The sequence below is a fragment of the Ovis aries genome, chromosome 10, assembly GCF_016772045.2.
Source record: "Ovis aries strain OAR_USU_Benz2616 breed Rambouillet chromosome 10, ARS-UI_Ramb_v3.0, whole genome shotgun sequence".
NCBI lineage: Eukaryota > Metazoa > Chordata > Mammalia > Artiodactyla > Bovidae > Ovis > Ovis aries.
Genome location: NC_056063.1, coordinates 17,045,859 through 17,064,161, shown reverse-complemented (window position 1 = coordinate 17,064,161; position 18,303 = coordinate 17,045,859). Strand labels below are relative to the sequence as shown.

The 18,303-nt window shown below is 41.3% G+C and overlaps 1 protein-coding gene across 4 annotated transcripts in view; it reads right to left on the bottom strand.

Moving 5' to 3' along the window:
- Window positions 1-18,303, bottom strand: part of LRCH1 (leucine rich repeats and calponin homology domain containing 1) — a 220,934-nt gene that overhangs the window by 12,316 nt on the left and 190,315 nt on the right. For all 4 annotated transcript variants that reach the window (XM_027973552.2, XM_027973554.2, XM_027973551.3 and 1 more), the window contains 3 exons: window positions 16,622-16,731; window positions 12,326-12,463; window positions 9,041-9,118 (listed from right to left, as the gene is read on the bottom strand). In XM_027973552.2, the coding sequence (XP_027829353.1) occupies window positions 9,041-9,118; window positions 12,326-12,463; window positions 16,622-16,731 (326 nt within the window). The remainder of the gene's footprint in view (window positions 1-9,040; window positions 9,119-12,325; window positions 12,464-16,621; window positions 16,732-18,303) is intronic.

Below are 18,303 nucleotides of genomic sequence, written 5' to 3'. Positions count from 1 at the left end.
TACTCTCAACAAAAGACGTTTAAGGAAATTAACAAATCATGTTACATCTATTCGGATCATGCATCTTTTCTCAGTGCATTAGGAGGAATCAAGTGAGCACTGCTATTTTCTCAAGAATTAAAACAGCTACTGCATGTGTGTTACTTGCTCAGTCATGTCTGACTCTTTGCGACCCCGTGGACTGTAGCTCGCCAGGCTCCTTTGTCCATGGGATTCTCCAGACAAGAACACTGGAGTGTGTTGCCATTCCCTTCTCCAGGGGATCTTCCTGACCCAGGGATTGAACCCAGGTCTCCCGCATTGCAGGCAGATTCTTTACCATCTGAACCACCAGGCTACTAATAGAATGTATCTCACTAGGACAGTGATGGAGTCAAGAATTAACAGTTGGGGAAACATCCAGGAGAAGTAGCTTCCTGTTGCAATAACAATTTTCTATTGCAACGCTGTGCTTAATCAGTGAACTCTGAACAAAACGAACAGAAGACAGAAGGCATATGCACATTGAAAAGTGATTGTCACAAAAGTGGTATTTCCATGGGTAAAAGCAGTATATATCTCCACTATGTATTTCAATACATTTCCCAGAACCCTATGGAAAATGTCTGGTCTGCTTCCCTGCATCTCCATCAAAGAACTCAGATTGTCTATGGTTTCCAGTGTATTTATCCAACAGTACACTTCTCACATGGGTGGGCAACACAGACCATTCTTCTCATTCTGGAAATAATTTTCATGATGCCACAGATTCTGGGTTTTATTTAGATATGATGGGTAGAGCTGTTTTTAGCCAATCTGTGGCGGGTGGTTTAAATTAAATCACAATCTCTGAAGAAAAAGGCATGGGTCTAAGATTGGCTGACAGGCAAAAATCATAATGGGTGGAGTACGGGCACCTCTCCTTCCACCCAAGTCACACAGCTCACAGCCATCAAGTCAGTCCCTCAAGGGTGCCATGATGGGAACCAGGGCTGAAATTGCCAGGAGAACCTGGGAGTTTTCCAACCCTTGTGCTTCCCCAATTTCAGTTTTAATAAGAGGGACTTACAGATTATGCTTTTTCTTATAATTAAAATCAGAAAACACTAAAAGAGAAGGAAATTTAAAGAGGCCAAATTCCACCATTTATTTACAGAGCACTAGTAATTATTGCAAGGTGTTTGAAAAACATAGTTAATACACTCAAGAGTCCCCAGAGGCAAATGCAAATACTAATTTCCATTATAGTGAACAGAAATCACCATTATTAGAGGTTAACTGATTCTGATACAAGACAACGTGTGTGTAGCTAAAATTACTATTAAAGATTAATTCAGGTTCCCCCAAATACTACAGATATAAACAGATATGTAGATGGATCTGGCAAAAGGTTTAATTTATAGGCATTCTGAGTGTAATAGACTAAATTCTAAGAAATTTAGAATATATTATTTATTTACATTTAATTTTAAAGGCAGTATACTTATTAATACAAAGTACTTTGAATCTAAAATATCATAGCACAGGAACATTGATGGTTATTCTGAAAATTTAAAGTCTTAATTGACAAGATATAATTTGGCAGAGTGAATTAGGAAAAGGTTTCCAGAGTTTTCCCCAGATATGAGAACTAATCACCGATTTTATGCACTTAGAGAGTGACTCTACTATTGGTATGATAATTTATCTAGAAATGTAATTTTAAGCTTTTGGAATAAAATATTTATTTTCAACTATGTACATCTGAAAGGCTGTCAGACCACTGACCAGACTTTGTTCTGCCACCAGGAGACACCCAGTGGGAGAGGATTCTTACATGAACGGTGATAAACACCTACTAACTATTAAGGGATGACTGGTTTTCTAAGCTAGAGATTAGCTTTATTTAATAAATTATGAATTTAAAAACTGATTTTAATATAATCAGGTGTATAAACAGGGGCCTGCACCTCTGGTTATCCAACCTCAGAGATAATCAATGCAAATATAAACATAAAGCTTATAATAAGAATCTCACCACTCCTTCAAAGTGTTTATTAGTTAGGATTTAAATTGACACTAAAGTCATTGATTTGGGGAAGAAAAGAGGCACCGGGCTCAAAGAGGCAAAGGAACTCATATCTCCTATTTTAAGATTAAAACAAACAAAAAAGGTAGCGTCAATGTATAAAACGTGATTCAATTAAAAATTTCAGATCAGTTTTATACATATAGTGTCCTAAACCCTCAAAACAGGTGTAAAGTAGGAAAGGTTTTACAATTATTTTAAAAAATAATACCTCATATAAAAGTAAAAAAAAATACAAATATGAAAGGTACTGACAAGAAGACTCAATCATAATTCCATTTGTATCAACACAGTCATCGTTAGCGTCTCAGTATATTTTAGGATTTTATTTTTAACTCATCTGGCTGATGCAGAGGACTGACACCAAGTGACTTGCCCTGTGGACATGGAATGAAAACATTCCCCTCCCACAGTCCAGCAAGGACCCCTGGCCTCTGTGCTGCCCAGGCAGGCAGAGGCCCTGTACAGTACATGGAGTTGCTGCCCTAATACTCTTCCCTATTTCCTCCCTGGAGTCAGTAATGAATAGGACGCGCTAGGCAGCTAGGTGCATTCAATTCCAAGTTCCTTCTTCCTCTAAAGAGAGCAAGTCTGTTAAATGAAGGACCTTGGTCCACAAAGAGGTTGGAGGCCAAGGTTTCTCATTTAAATTGGAGAGACAGAAAACAATGTGTCCATTCTCAACAGGACCAAGGGTTCCTTCCTCAGACAGAAACCTGGGCAACTCCTCTCAGAAAAAGACCAGGGCAGTCCCCTCAGAAAATCTGGCAACTTCTCTCAAGAAAGACCAGGGAGTCTCACCTTGGACAGACACCTGTTCTTTCCCAGGAGAGAACAGGGTTTCTCCCCTCAGACTGAGACTTGAGCTATCTCTCTCGGAAAAAGAACAGGGCATCTCCTTTCAGTCAGAGATCTGAGTGTCTTGACCCAGAGAAAGAATAAGTTTTCTTTGCTCAGAAGAAATGTGAGTGATTTCTCTCAGAAAAAGACCAGGGCTTCTCCCCTCACAGATCTGAGCAACTTCTCCCAGAGAAAGACCAGGCTGTCTCCCCTCAGTCAGAGACCTGGAAGACTTCTCCCAGAGTAAAACTAGGGCATCTCCCCTCAGTCAGAGACCTGAGGGACTTCTCCCAAGGAAAGACCGGGGTATCTCCCCTCAGAGACCTGAGGGACTCTTTCCAGAAAAAAAGAACAGGGCATCTCCCCTCATGTAAAGGCCTGGGTGACTTCTCTCAGAGAAAAACCAGGGCATCTCCCCTGGACAGACAGTTGGGTGATTTCTCCCAGGAATGAGAGAAATCTCATTCCCCCTCAGAGACCTAAGTAACTTCTCCCAGAAAAAAAACAGGGTGTCTCCACTCAGAGAGACGCCTGGGTGACTTCTCCCAGGAATGACCAGGGCTTCTCCCCTCATTCAGAGTCCTAAGGGATTTCTCCCAGAGAAAGACCAGGGTGGCTCCCCTCAGAAACCCAAGCACTCCTTCCATAAGGAAAGCCAGGTTGACTCCGCTCACAGAGACACCTGAGCAACTTCTCCCGGAGAAAGACCAGGCCTTCTCCCCTCAGGGACCTGAGCGACTTCTCCCAGAGAAAGACCAAGGCTTCTCCCCTCAGTCAAAGACTTGAACAACTTCTCCCAGGCAAGACCAGAACTTCTCTGTTTAATCAGAGACCTAAGTGACTCCTTTCAGAGAAAAAACCAGGGCATCTCCCCTCAGACAGAGAGCTAGGTGACTTCTCCCAGAGAAAGATCAGGCTGTCCCCCTCAGAGAGAGACCCATGTGGTTTCCACCAGAGAAAGACCAGGATGCTTCTCCCCTCAGACAATGAGTTGGATGACGTCTACCAGAGAAAGACCAGGGTGTCTCCCCTCAGAGAGAGAACTAAGTGACTTCTCTCAGAGAAATACCAGGGCATCTCTCCTCATAGGGAGACCTGGGCAATTTCTCCCAGAGAAAAACTAGGGCGTCTCCCCTCAGACAGAGACCTGAGCAACTTCTTTAGGAAAGACCAGGGCGCCTCTCCTCAGAGACCTGAGCGACTTCTCCCACAGAAAGACCTGGTGCCTCCCCTCAGAGACCTGAGTGACTGCTCCCACAGAAAAACCAGGCCATCTCCTCTCAGTCAGAGTCCTAGGCAACTTCCTCCAGAGAAAAGACCAAGGCAACTCCCCACAGAGACCTGGGTAGCTTTTCCCAGAGAAAGGCCAGGGTGTCTCCCCCTCAGACTTCTCCCAGGAAAGACCAGAGCGTCTCTCCTCATTCAGAGACTTAAGGGACCTTTCTCAGAGAAAGACCACCGTTTCTCTCTTCGGACAGACATGGGTGCTTCCCAGCAGGCTGAGAGACTAGGGCACTATCTTTCAGAAAAAGACAAGGCTTGTTTCCCTCAGACAAAGAGACCACGGGATCTCTCTCCAGATAAAGATTTCAGTGTCTCCCTCTCCAACCACCCCCCCCCCCACCAAAATGAAGGGGAAATATTCCTGGTAAGAAAAAAATATTTTCTAGTACTTTTGATGCTTCACAAATGAGAGATTTCTCTTGACCTGAGACTAGTAAGAGTCCTAAAACAGCCCTAAGTTTGGATAAACTTGGGAACCCTCCAGTAGCCAACTGTGAATTCTCCACGTCAAGGTCAGAGACCAGGAATGACCAAGATGACTCAGAAAAGGCAAAGAAAGCCTCAATATGTTCACAAAATGCCTCATGACCTGGAGGCTTAATTGAAGTCAGATTTTTGGTGATTGAGAGTATATGCTGAAGAACTTGGAAGCCCACCAAGGGTAAGCCTGTGTTCAAGATCAAGTTAACACTTGCACCAGAGGTCAGAGACAGCACACAGTCTGACTGGCATCAACATTACTGGTGTCTTTGGGACGGAGCCAGCAAAATCTCCCAATTCCCAGATTTCCATGAGATAATTTTCCTGCAGCTGAGCAGCAGATGGCAGAAAGCAACTGGAACAATTCTGAAATCATGGGGCTGCAGAGCATCCATGGATTATTGGCTAAAAGAAACCTTAAGGGTTCAGTGATTTTCAAACTATAATTAGCAATAGAACACTTGTCCCCCAAAGGAACTCTTAACTGGAAAGTCAGTATGTGCCACAAGCAAGGGAGAAACTGCTGTAGCTGAAGCAAGGCAGCAGTTATGATCTGTAACCTCCCCAAGTGGCTTTCCTCGCCTCCCAGGTGGGGCCTTAAAAAGAATCCAGGGCTCTGGAAAACGTGGCTTAATCTATCGCTTAAGTCCAACACCTGCAGTCTGCAGAGCAGGGAACTCCATCAAAGGGACCCTCCACATAAGCCAGAAAGAAGGCAGGCGCTTGATGCTTTTGAACCCAACAGACCTGGGTTCAAAAGCCAGCTCTGCTGCCTCCCAGCTGCAAATGTGAGGTTAGGAAACTGTGTAACCTCTCTGGACCTCATTTTCTTCATTGTAGGTTAATAAAATACTTCTAATTCTCAACAGTGAGCACTCAAGAAGATGAGGCAGGTGTCAAAAGTTCTCAGCGAATGGCTTTAACGGCTCTAGGCTGCCACAGGCTCGCCCCTGGGCACATAACCAGTTAACAACACAGGTGTGGCTAATTTATCCCGAACCCCGAGAGTGCCTCCCTCTGCTCACAGACCCTCTACACCCACACTCACGCCTTGCCTTCCAGGGGCTGTCCCTTTAGTTGGGGAATTGGCCCCAAACAGAAGAAAACAAAATCAAAACCAAAAACCTAAGGCACAGGGAAGCAGGAAGTGACCCAGACTGAAATAACTACCTGAAGAAATCTTAACTCTGCCAGCAGGAAAGAAACTTGCCAGGGAGGGCCATTTCCAATTTGTTTTTAAGGATCTTTCCTTGGCATTCTCATTAGCAAACCTCTACCTCATCCCAGAATCCCTCAGAGATGGCAAATATGCCAGGTGTAACCCTAACAGAATTTCTCCCGAACTCCAAACCAACTACTTTCTGTGATGTCAACTCCTATCATTGGCATCAATTGTGCCAAATCCTAACTGTGCCCTAGACTAGGAAATGTATAGGTCCAGCCTAATCCAAACATCACAAATAACAGACGTCTAGAGTCACCAGTGTTCTTGCCTGGAGAATCCCAGGGACGGGGGAGCCTGGTGGGCTGCCGTCTATGGGGTCGCACAGAGTCGGACACGACTGAAGTGACCTAGCAGCAGCAGCAGCAGGGTCACCATACACATCTACTACATACTTTAACCTTCCTCAGAGATACTAGGCTGCTTATTTACACTGTCTGCAATTCTGAATGCAGCTCATCTGAAGAAGCCACATTTATAGGTAAGCCACGCCACTGAACACACAATAAAATGCTCCATGAACCTTGACCAACCCCGAGGCAGATACCTGGGACTGTGTCCCTGGAGACTTCTAAAGAAAATATAATAAACTATAACAATTGGAACAACTTAAAAATGGTTTTCTTCCCACTGTACTGCTTTATGTGCAATAGTTTTAACTTAACAACCACATCCATCCAGATAAACCTAATAAAAGTGAATAAGCTCCGCCCCTGACTCTGGTTTGTAGTTTCAAATTGTAATTCTATTGCAAAGGGCAACAAACTCAGGCTAGAGCACAGCTGTGGCTTTTCAGTCTCTACAGGATGGTTTATCATTGTCAATTAGATTAGCTTAAAAAATACAGAATTCCCAATCTCTGTGACTTCTGGGTATGTTTATGTAGATAAGCTATGAATGGAGAAGAGAGGACAAGCTTGTACATTAGGAGCAATTCATTAAGCTACTGGGAAATCAGTGAATATTTTCTTACCCAAGTATTAAGTTTGAAACCAAAAAGAAAACATAATGTTAAAGGGCCTCTGCTCTTAAGTACCAGCCTTTTAAAACACCTGATTGCAAGGGGAAATTTCTGCAACTAGATTTGGGATATAATTTCCTTTTCACTATAAATCATGAACTGCAGTGTGCCACATACACACTGCAATTCATCAGCCATCTTAAGTAGTGGAAGAAGGATCCTTATCTAAGAGGGAAGGAGTCATTCCAACCCTCCCCCAACTTAGTATCATATTACTAGACAAAAACATTTCCATATTTCCAATAATTTATTCCTCATTCATTCCAAGAGATGAAAACATGTTCCTTTCTGTGTACAGAAGATTTGCCAGTTGCTCTCCAATTGGCAATTTCTGGTTTCCATCAGAATATTCCACCCTCCCTTTAACATATCTTATTAAAGAAGTACAACTGCTAGCCAGTCAATAGACTTTTGCTAGTAGCAATGAACTTAATGTATTATAACTCCAGTTACCAGTAAAATGCTGTTGGATTATCCATCAGGATGGATACAGATAGATGTACACATAATCACTTACACACATACACCATGTGAACTTGAAAATCATCTCAAATCTTAAAAAAAAAATTCAAAAATAACCTTAATGATGTATTTCTTACTAAGCATAGTTAGGTGAAATACTGGCCAAAAAAAAGATGATTTACTCCCTGCAGTTCAATCATCTCAGGAATTATCAGCTGCCTGTTAGTGCTAGCGGCATAATTCAGAAATTATGATAAAATTTTCTCTGCATTTTGATGCTAATTTAATTTCCTTTTCCTCACTTTAAAAGGAAACCATAATTACCAACCTTTACCCACAATAAATAGTTAAGGGCATTCCCATTTCATTTCATATCACTGTAAGCCAAGAAAACGCTGATGAGTTTTAAACTATCACAAGGAATTAGGTGATAACTCATCAGTGCTTTTGAGTACAGACATGAATAATTTACAGTCTGAAACTTGGTATGATAATTTTGATTCACACATGGGAAATCTTATTAACCCATGATGGAATCAAATTATTAAAAGAGGTACGTGTATGAGAATTTCACAAACATTTGTGGCCAGGAATGTATGTGCAATAGTAAAATATACACATACAATATAGACACACAGATTAACATTGCTGAAAGACCTCTGGATAGATCATAAAGGCATTTAGTACATTATATAAAGATTATACTCTTTTTAAAAATGAATTTGCAAGCTTCTTTTAATTGATACAGTTTTGATTTAAAGATGCTTTAAAATTTTTCCCTTTTTCCTCAAGTAAGATTAGAAGCCCACTGCTAACCCTCACCTTCAAACCTCACCAAGTTGAAAAACAGGAAGGAAAGAAGGGAGGAAGAGGGGGAAAAGCCCTAATTCCAATAGCTAACTGTTATCTCTGAGTAGAATTACATGAAAATATGATTCCTTCACATGCTCAAAACCATTCTCTCATGATAGCATTTGTAGTTACTTTATCCCAGAACATTTAAGAAATGTAATTTCGGCCCATTTCTGTTTATCACAATGATGAAAAGTCTGTCAAATTACACCCAAATTGAGTGGACTGGCTTTTATCTCCCTAAGATACCATTTTATGTTCCTTTAGTGGACTAAAGGGGAAAACATAAGTGTAACAGTTAATAAACTATAAAATAATATACAAACACTTCTGTTATTAATGGTAATGATTAATGATAATACAAATAATTATAATATTTTCAATTAATGCTGATTATTTTGATCCACATTCCCCAAAAGTGTGAAAAGTCAACTACAGATCTACTCTGCTTAAGAACTTTGGATAAGGAAAAACACCATCTCCAAAATTCTACCCTATGTAACCTCACAGAAGGCTCCCTGAAGCTTCAGCCACTGCTGCTCTCTGAGTGGAGAATCATGCTGACTAATTGTTTTTTAAATTTGGAATTTCTCATTTATTTCAAAACCTTAATGTTCCCCGTTTCCTCAGAATGGACCATACCATTTTAAGCCATTTTTATTTCACTGCAATAGAGTAATTTAAACTAAAATTTTATAACTTATTCATATCATTCCTCAAGAAAGATGGACACAAAAAAGGATGGACAAAGAGGTATACCTAGCGGGGTTGAAACATATATTAAATAAAACCGTTACTAAAACATAGTTATTGGAACTAAGTTTGATGTTACCTCTGGTACTCCTAATTTTCGGCATGCTTCCAAAAAGTTCTCCACGTTTCTTCTGCATTTGGCCATGCTAAGTTTAGGCTATAAATGCAACATTCAAAAGTAATTAGTTATTAAGAGGAATAATTGAAATAACAGGTTAAATTTTAAGCTTTCTAAGTGGCACAAGTAATACGTGTTTATTGGAGAAAAATAATACATAAACAAATAGAAGACAATAAAAAAACTATCCAGGAACATCCACCTGAACAGCTGTTAATATATGGATTATATTTTTCTAGACACTGTGTATGTACATGTGTGATGTAACAGGTGTGTACACACAGAGATATGTGTTTATATGTAGAGTTTCTGCATATTTGCATACATGTGCAAAATTTCTGCACATGTATGTGAATTTATATGTGTGGATACACACACACACTATTTTTATAAGATCATACTGTTGTGTAACCTGCTTTAGTTTACTTAAAAGCACACCATGCTGCTGCTGCTGCTGCTGCTAAGTCGCTTCAGTCGTGTCCGACTCTGTGCGACCCCATAGACGGCAGCCCACCAGGCTCCCCCGTCCCTGGGATTCTCCAGGCAAGAACGCTGGAGTAGGTTGCCATTTCCTTCTCCAATGCATGAAAGTGAAAAGTGAAGGTGAAATCACTCAGTCGTGTCTGACTCTTCGAGACCCCGTGGACTGCAACCCACCAGGCTCCTCCATACATGGGGTTTTCCAGGCAAGAGTACTGGAGTGGGTTGCCACTGCCTTCTTCAAAAGCATACCATAAACATCACCTTTTCCCATGAGCAAATATATTTCTATATTAAGGGTTGATTCACCAGGCTAATGACTGTCTTTCTCCCCAAAGCAATGGGTTTTATTAGAAGGCTAAATTTAGAGGCACCATGGGGAGCAGCCTTCTAGGTTAGAATGAGCAGCTTGTGCAAACACGGGAGTGGAGCGGGAAGGCGCAGAAGAGGCAGACGCAGGTTCTATGGCTACAGCACAGCTGGGTCTGGTCAGCGGGGGCTCAAGATGCTCAGTGAAGAATTTCTAAGAAGCGGACTAGATTCAGAAACATTTCTAAAAAGGAAAACTAAAGAATCCGTCAGCAATGCAGGATACTTGGGTTTGATCCCTGGGTTGGGAACATCCCCTGGAGGAGGGCTTGGTAACCCACTCGAGTATTCTTGCCTGGAGAATCCCCATAGACAGAGGAGCCTGGGGATCTACAGACCATGGAGTTGCAAATTGCAAAGAGTCAGACACGACTGAGTGACGAGGCACAAAATATTTTACAGTTGTTAAAATACATGGTTACGAGGAATTTTAATGACTCAGGGAGATACTTAGGTTTCCATAAACTTTAAAAACCACTAAACCATATATATGTGACGCTCACAGTTCAAAACAACGTCTGTGTTGGAGGAATGCTAGGAGCATAAAAGCCAAGATGTGAACAGTGGGAGTGGGATAAGACACTATTTATCTTCCTCCTGCATTTCTCCATTATCTCTTTTTCTCTAATCAGGCATTATTTCACATGACATTTTCAATTTAAAGTTTTTTATTGGAAAAAGATAAAAAGTGGCAACCAAAGAATGCAGCATGTTTTTCCCCCTGAAGAAGGACAAAATATACAAATGTATATAGATAGATGATTCACAGTGTCTCATCCCTTATAAAACCATAACTGTATATTTAAATTGGGAGCTGAAGAATGATAGTTTCTTTCTTATAATTTGAGGAAAATCACTGAATGAGAATTTGGTTCACAGTTCAAACTTTACAGCTGTCTGGACTTGAAAACTTTTGCACATTCGGTTACAGGACAGCATTTACTGTCCAAACTAAGGCAGAGAAAGCAGATTGAAGTCAGAAGACAAATTGGTCTGGTTTTCCCCTGTGTTTTCTGAAGCCAAAATGTGGTCAGTCTTTGGGAAGCAAAAATTATGTTTAACCGTACAGAAAGAAAACTGAGAGTTGAGATGGGATTATTTTTCCTGCTGCCAAGAGAAAAGAAAGTAAGACAAACAGTGCCACCGAGATGCTTTCCCTGAGGGGTCGAGAGTGGGCAGCTTCACATGAGGCTTTCATTCCACACACTCTTTGTGTGACCTTTTATGAACACTGTGCCTTGAGGTTGGGAGCTCTGACTTTTGCAAATCTGCTCATAAACACTAACGATCACAGTGGCTTGCCATTCCTGTGCTTATCATGTAGGGGACCTCATTTCATCCTCATGAGAGCAGTTCTGTGACAGAGAAGAGCCAATCAAGTTCAAGAGAGGTTAAATAACTTTCCCAAAGTCATGTGGCTCATAAAGATGTGGAATTGGAATCCCAGCACTACATTCTTAGCCCCTAAACTCTTCTGCTTCATCTAACAGCAACAGTGTGGACAGATGTTCTTCTCTACTTGTCCAGTGAAACCTGCGTGGGCTTCAAAGACAAGCTTATCTTTGATTCCTCTCTTCTTGATGGTAACATGCTCCATGAAGTACAGGGAAAAGATTCCAGTGCTGGCTTTATCTCCTCAACAGCAAGACAAGGATTTTTTTCACTCACTCTTTCTGATCTTTTCCGTTTCCTTGGTATCTCCAACCGACCCTTGAGCACAGCTAGCAGTCAAGGAATTACTGAATTAATGACCAGCTAACTAATCTTGGCCCTGACAGGTTACTAATGATATTTTACGCAGAACCTACATCTTTTTAGAGTGATCCTAAAATCCTCAATAATTATAAAATAATAGATTCCATTAGAAGAGAACCTACCAACCAAAAAAATGGTTTCCAAAAGGACTTCTCGCTGCTTAAATAAATGCTTGTGAGGAATAAATCTCTGTCTCTACAGTCTTAAAGTTAGCAAGCAGAGCAGTCATTTCTTTAACGTGATTTGCTTTATATTTGAAAGTGGTTCATTTTCTCTCATTTACATATTTACTTGAAATACTTTCCCTTTTTATAGTAAAAATGTTGCCTCATTCAGAAATGCTATCCCTGGAATTCTCTGGCAGCCCAGTAGTTAGGGCTCCACACTTCCACGGCAGGGAGCATGGGTTTGATCCCTGGTCAGGGAACTAAAAATCCTGCATGCCCTACGGCATGGCCAAAAAGTCCCCAAAGACAGAACAGACACGCTATTCCTTTTCTGCTCTTTCGAGTTGTTTGGGGTTCAAAAGAGAGGATTTGAACAGGGTCCTGGTGACCCCCATCAGTGTCTTTAACCAGCAGTCCTGTCCCAAAGGAGTTTGTTTTATGTAAGAGTTAGTTTTCCTTAAATGGTGTTACTTACGACTGCCGGTGAGGGGACATGGATGCTTGCGACGGATCGTGGGCGGATGTGGTTGACCAAATGGCAGAGGACAACGCCATCCATGAGGGCGGCCCCCAGGTCTTCGTGCAGGCTGACCTTGAGTCTCATCTCGATGCTCTGAAAAGAGATCAACAGGAAGTCAATTGCTCTCAGGCAATTGAGGGTAAAATACAGCTATGAGTATTTATGAACTGAGGTTTAAGTTTCACCATAAAGGATAAGAACACCTGGAAAACACTGACATGATTTAAACCTTTCAAAAGATATTAAATAAAAATCCCTCTGCAGAAAAATAAATTCAGTTATGCCAAAAATTTTTAATCGGTTGAATTTTTAAAATAATGGAATCACTTCTGGAGTTCAATATTGCCTCAGGCTTAGCAATTAAAACAGAAAACCAGAATGAGTTGACAAATAAAAGCCAAATCCGGTGGTGACTGTTTTACAATGTACAAAAATAGCGAATCAATATGCTCTACACATGGAACTAAAATCAGATTGTAAGTCAACTATATTTTAACAAAAAGTAAATAAAATAAGTAAATATAAACAAAAATCAAATGAAAATCCCAAGTCCAACCCAAACATTACATTTCGGGTAATATATCTCAGGTAGCCTGCAGGGGGCAGAAGAGAGATTAGGGGTGTTGATGCATTGGAGAAGGAAATGGCAACCCACTCCTGTGTTTTGCCTGGAGAATCCCAGGGACGGGGGAGCCTGGTGGGCTGCCGTCTCTGGGGTCGCACAGAGTCGGACACGACTGAAGCGACTTAGCAGCAGCAGCAGCATGCTTTCATTCGGAAGGCAATTTTTCTCCCTTCTTAAAAAAAAATTCAATGTTTTATTTTGAGGTCATTATAAATTCATATGCAGTTATAAGAAGTAATACAGAGAGATCTCAGGTACACTTTACCCAGTTTCCTTCTCAGGGAGCAACCTGCTAAAGTGCATACACAGCTGGGACACTGATATCGACAGAACATGTACCTCACTGCAAGGATCCCTCGCGTTGCCCTTCTGCAGTCACACCCACTACCTCCCACCCCTGAGTACCTCTTGGCCCCTGCTCTCTTCTCCTCCCCTTCCAGGACTCCCAGGACCAGAATGCAGATCATCGGTTACAGGAACTCCCAAAGGTCCCTGAGGCTCTCTGCTCACTTATTTTCAGTCTGTCTTTTCTCTCTGCTGCCCAGATTAGGTAATCCCTGTTGTTCTTTCCTACAGTTCACTGATGCTTTGTGATGCTGTTGAGCCCATCCCCTGGGCTTCTCACTGCAGATAATGTATTTCCCAGTTCTAAATCTCCATTGGTCCTTCTTAATGTCTTCTGTTTCTCTGCTAAGATTATCTATTCCTCTGCCGAGGCATTCAATTTTCTCCCTCTGTTTCAGCCATGTTCATAACTACTTGCGGGAGAATCTTCACGGTGAGTGCCGTAAAACCTTGGTCAGATAATTCTAACATCTCTGCCGTAACAGCGTTCTCATCTATTGATTACCTTTTCACATTCATTTTGGTTCTTGGTAGAAAGAGTGATTTTTTTTTTTTTCTGGTTGAAAACTGGACATTTCTGGTATTACGTTATGAGACTTTGGATCCTATTTAAACTTCCCTTTTGGCTAGCTATTTTGGACACTGCTCTGGCAGGGAATGGGAAGGCAACACCTTGCTACTGCTGTGTAAACACAGATTGCCACTTGGTGTCAGTTGACTGGGATTGGGATAGAAATCCAGGCTCCCCATGTATAGGTTCCACTGACACCGTGGGAGGGGATGGGATTGTTTTTAGTTGGTAGGGATGAAATTCCTGGCTCCCAACTTGGCCTTCTCTGACATCATCCCAGCAGAGGAGAAAGTCAGCTGCCTATTCCATCTTTGCAGCCATAGGTAGGGATGGGGCCACAGGTTTTCTGTAGCTGGAGTAGAGCATTTATTGTCTAAAAGTTTTCTGTCTCCCTGCTGCTGCTAAGCCGCTTCAGTTGTGTTCGACTCTGTGCAACCCCAGAGACGGCAGCCCACCAGGCTCCCTCATCCCTGGGATTCTCCAGGCAAGAACACTGGAGTGGGTTGCCATTTCCTTCTCCAATGCATGAAAGTGAAAAGTGAAAGTGAAGTCGCTCAGTCGTGTCTGACTCTTAGCGACCCCATGGACTGCAGCCCACCAGGCTCCTCCGTCCATGGGATTTTCCAGGTGAGAGTACTGGAGTGGGGTGCCATCACCTTCTCTGTTCTGTCTCCCTAGGCTGTCCTTTTTCTGGTTCTCTGAGTAAAGTAAGCAAGCTTTTGTTGGGACTTTTTTTTAAAAAAAACTGCTCCCATGAGCATTTCCAGTTTCCAGCTACTTCAGCTCCAAGTCTGAGAAAGATGAAGCAAAAAAAGAAAACCCACTGGACTCACCACCGAGTCATTCCTAGTCCCAAGGAGCCCAGCTGGTCTGAATTATTCTCTCCACCTTTCAGAGTGCTCGTATGCTTATTTTATATGTAATTGCCAAGGGTTTTAGTTGTACTTAGTGAGAGGAATGGGGAAAAGTACATCTACTCCAGCTCCTCAAAAGCAGGAAAATCAATTTTTTAACTTCAAATATAAATTTCTGCTTTACAGCCAAAGCTCCTCATAATTGGGTAACACTGTAAGAAAGGATGACTTAATTTGGAGATTTGCAATAAGTAAAGCACTTGAAAATCAGTGTGTGTAACAGTGTTGCATAATTCTTTTTCAGAACTGTCCTGTGTCTAGACATCACATTTTTTTTTTTCTAAGCTTGCTTTCAGTCTCCAATTAAATTAAAACATAAGCTATCAATATGACCCAGGCTTTAAGATAAAATTATATCACTCTTTGAGAGGCTTGTCTCAACTTCTCATCTTATTTTCACATATCTCTGAAAGTTCGCCTCCCAAGTTTACAGCACATCCAAATACTCAAGGCAAATGACAGAGGTCTGACTTGCCCAATGTGACTGTTGAGTCAACCACAGTGGCTTAAAGTGGTGGTGAGGAGTTTCCAGGTTTTTATCTCTTTCCACCTGACTACCTACATATACTTTTGGGGCTTCCCTGGCGGCTCAGAGGATAAAGCATCTGCCCGGATTCGATCCCTGGGTTGGGAAGATCCCCTGGAGAAGGAAATGGCAACCCACTCCAGTATTCTTGCCTGGAGAATCCCATGGACAGAGGAGCCTGGCGGGCTACAGTCCACGGGGTCGCAAAGAGTTGGACACGACTGAGCGACTTATATAACCACATATAAAGCATCATCTACAACAAAAAAAGATTCCGACCGACCTTAAATTCAGCTTTAATTTTACTTATAGCATTCATTGCTCATTTGTAAAATTCACTGTGATTTGAAATTGTATATTTGTTTGTTTCCTTCTTACTTATTCTCTCTTCTCAACAGGCTTCATGAAGGCAGAGACCTTTCTGTTCTTTTCTCTCTCCATCACCTAGACTATACGGCCTGGCACAGAGCAGCAATCAATAACCACTGGCTAGTGAAAGAAGAAGCTCTAATATAAAATCTACCTCTTCAAGAAGCTTCCTGTATTCTTCTAGCTAATGGCTATGGTACTTCTCTTTGAACATAAAAGAACTTCTGTAGTAATTCATGACATGCTGCCTTCAATAACTAATATCAGTGTGTTCTTTGGGAACTGATCCTTGGGCGGCCGTTTGACCTTCCACATACTTATGTGAGATCCTCCTAACTAGACACAAAGACCCTGAGGGTAGACAAATGTATACACAGTTGCCACTAGGAGCTGTGCTGGGGATAGAAATACAACATGGAATAAGACAGCCACAGCTCCTGCCATCCCCAAGCTTAAAATCTCCCCTAGCGCCCTGCACGAGACTTCACTCTTGGTAGGAACTCAAATGGTTTGCCTACTAAATGACATTCGAAAATTCTGCCTAGCAGGGATAACCATAAACATCCTTTAAAGTCATGTAATCTTATTAAATACATTAATAACAACACATTTTTACAAGTTTTAACTTTTATACATAGGTATTAAGTATTTCTACTTATATTACCTTATAGATTCCCCACAAAATCCCACAAAGGTAGATGGGAACCACTGTTTTAATATAGGAAAAAACTCAAACTCAGAGATGTGAAAGGGCTTGCCCAGTAGCAGACAGTCAGTAGGCGAGTTGGCTAGATTTGAAACCAGGTCTGTTTGAAGTATTTCAAAATCTACTTAAAAAAAAATACAGAATGCTGCTTCAATGCTGGAAATTATTATTCAGTAACACAATGTTTCCTGGTACCTCTCGGAGCTGTTCCACCAGCTCTTTCTCTTCTCTCATCTGTTCCATTTTCCTCCGAATCGTAAACTGTGGGTCTATAGATTCCAAATTTCTCTGTGGTCTTAGAAACACTAGAAGAGAAAGGGGGAAAGCCTTTATGGAGTGTCTAGTACAAGACTGCCGTATCGGGCAGCTCATGTTTGAATCAAATAGTTCATTTATCCCAAATAATTCATTCACCACTCACAAAAACAGGAAATTCTGACTTCACATGAAAAGCTTGATTCAAATATTCTAGAGAAGATTATGTTTTCAATTACTCTGCATTGTGTGGACAAACGATCAGCTGAATCCAGGAAAGGGCTTGGTCATCCTCGGTATTATTCCAGACCCCTCCTGTAATTTTTCCACTGCTTCTATCCCAAGCTTTCATCTACACGCCAGGTTTCACAATCCTTTCGTTAAACTTGAATACTCCGTTTCAAGTAATAAGACAGAATTGCTGTACATGTTATAAACAAGCACAGGTTAACAATTTTGTTGGCTGAGGTTTTTTTCACCAGCCTGGATTAAGAACTACACACTATCCACTCCCAAACCTTATCTGTCTTGAGTGTACAGGGGAAAATCTGGCTTCTATCACGTCACTGAAAGTGCATCCCTAAGTCAGCTCTTCAGAGATGACCGCAGATTCCTTTGAGAAAAGCTGTCAAGATGGGAGGCGGTTTTAAGAGATCATCTTTGCCTGCAGGTCCTTAAAATTACAACCTTCCAGGAATAGCAACTCACAGTGGCAACTCTGGAAGGAGTTAAGTCTCTGACTGCAGACAAAATGAATGTTCTCAAACTTTGAAGGATAACATCTCTTAAAGACTATCAAGAAAACACGAAATATTCTACATATGGGCAGTGATTCTAACAATTTATATTAGCATACAAAGCACAGGGCAGATTTAAACTTGAATCTTTTTCTTCCTTTAGATTCTTATTAAGACTATCAACTTTCCATGCACACTAGAGGGAGCAAAGAATGGTTAAGAGCTGTCATTGGTTCTCTGTGTCCCAAAGATTTTCAGATTGGGAGAGGTGGGGATGGGAGGATGGGGAGCAGGGCTTCAGAAAATCTGGGGCAGAGAACTCCAGTTTTACAAATCAATACCACATAGAAGGCTGCACCGACATACTGCAATTCTAGTTGCTTCAATCACCATATCTTCAATAATATAGAATAAGAAGATTATATGACATTTATTCTATTCTGACAAACATCTTCCAAGAGCCACTTTAAAAGCTAATTCAATTTATTTATTGTTAAATATGGTTTACAAATATACTTTGAATTAAAAACTGGGGCCCACCATATAATCAATTATCCTACATTCATACAACTATGTCATTTTAATCCTAATTTGTATATTTGAATCAAAACACCTTAATGAATGTCTCACACTATGCTTTTCACATTTAGGTATTTTCTTTCTAAATCAGTTCTAGGATATTTGAATCAGCACTCTGGTGCTCTACAGAGGACCAGCAAGTTGACACATCTTAAAAAATCCTTGACTTACAGGAGTTAATGGAGCAACGGGATGACTACTGTACATAAAACACCTGGAACTTTAGAGAGAAGTCAGCCTGGGGCCTGGGCTTCTGTCTCAAGCCCCCTAAGGAAGTTACAGGTGGAAAGAGCCAAAGTCTTGTCA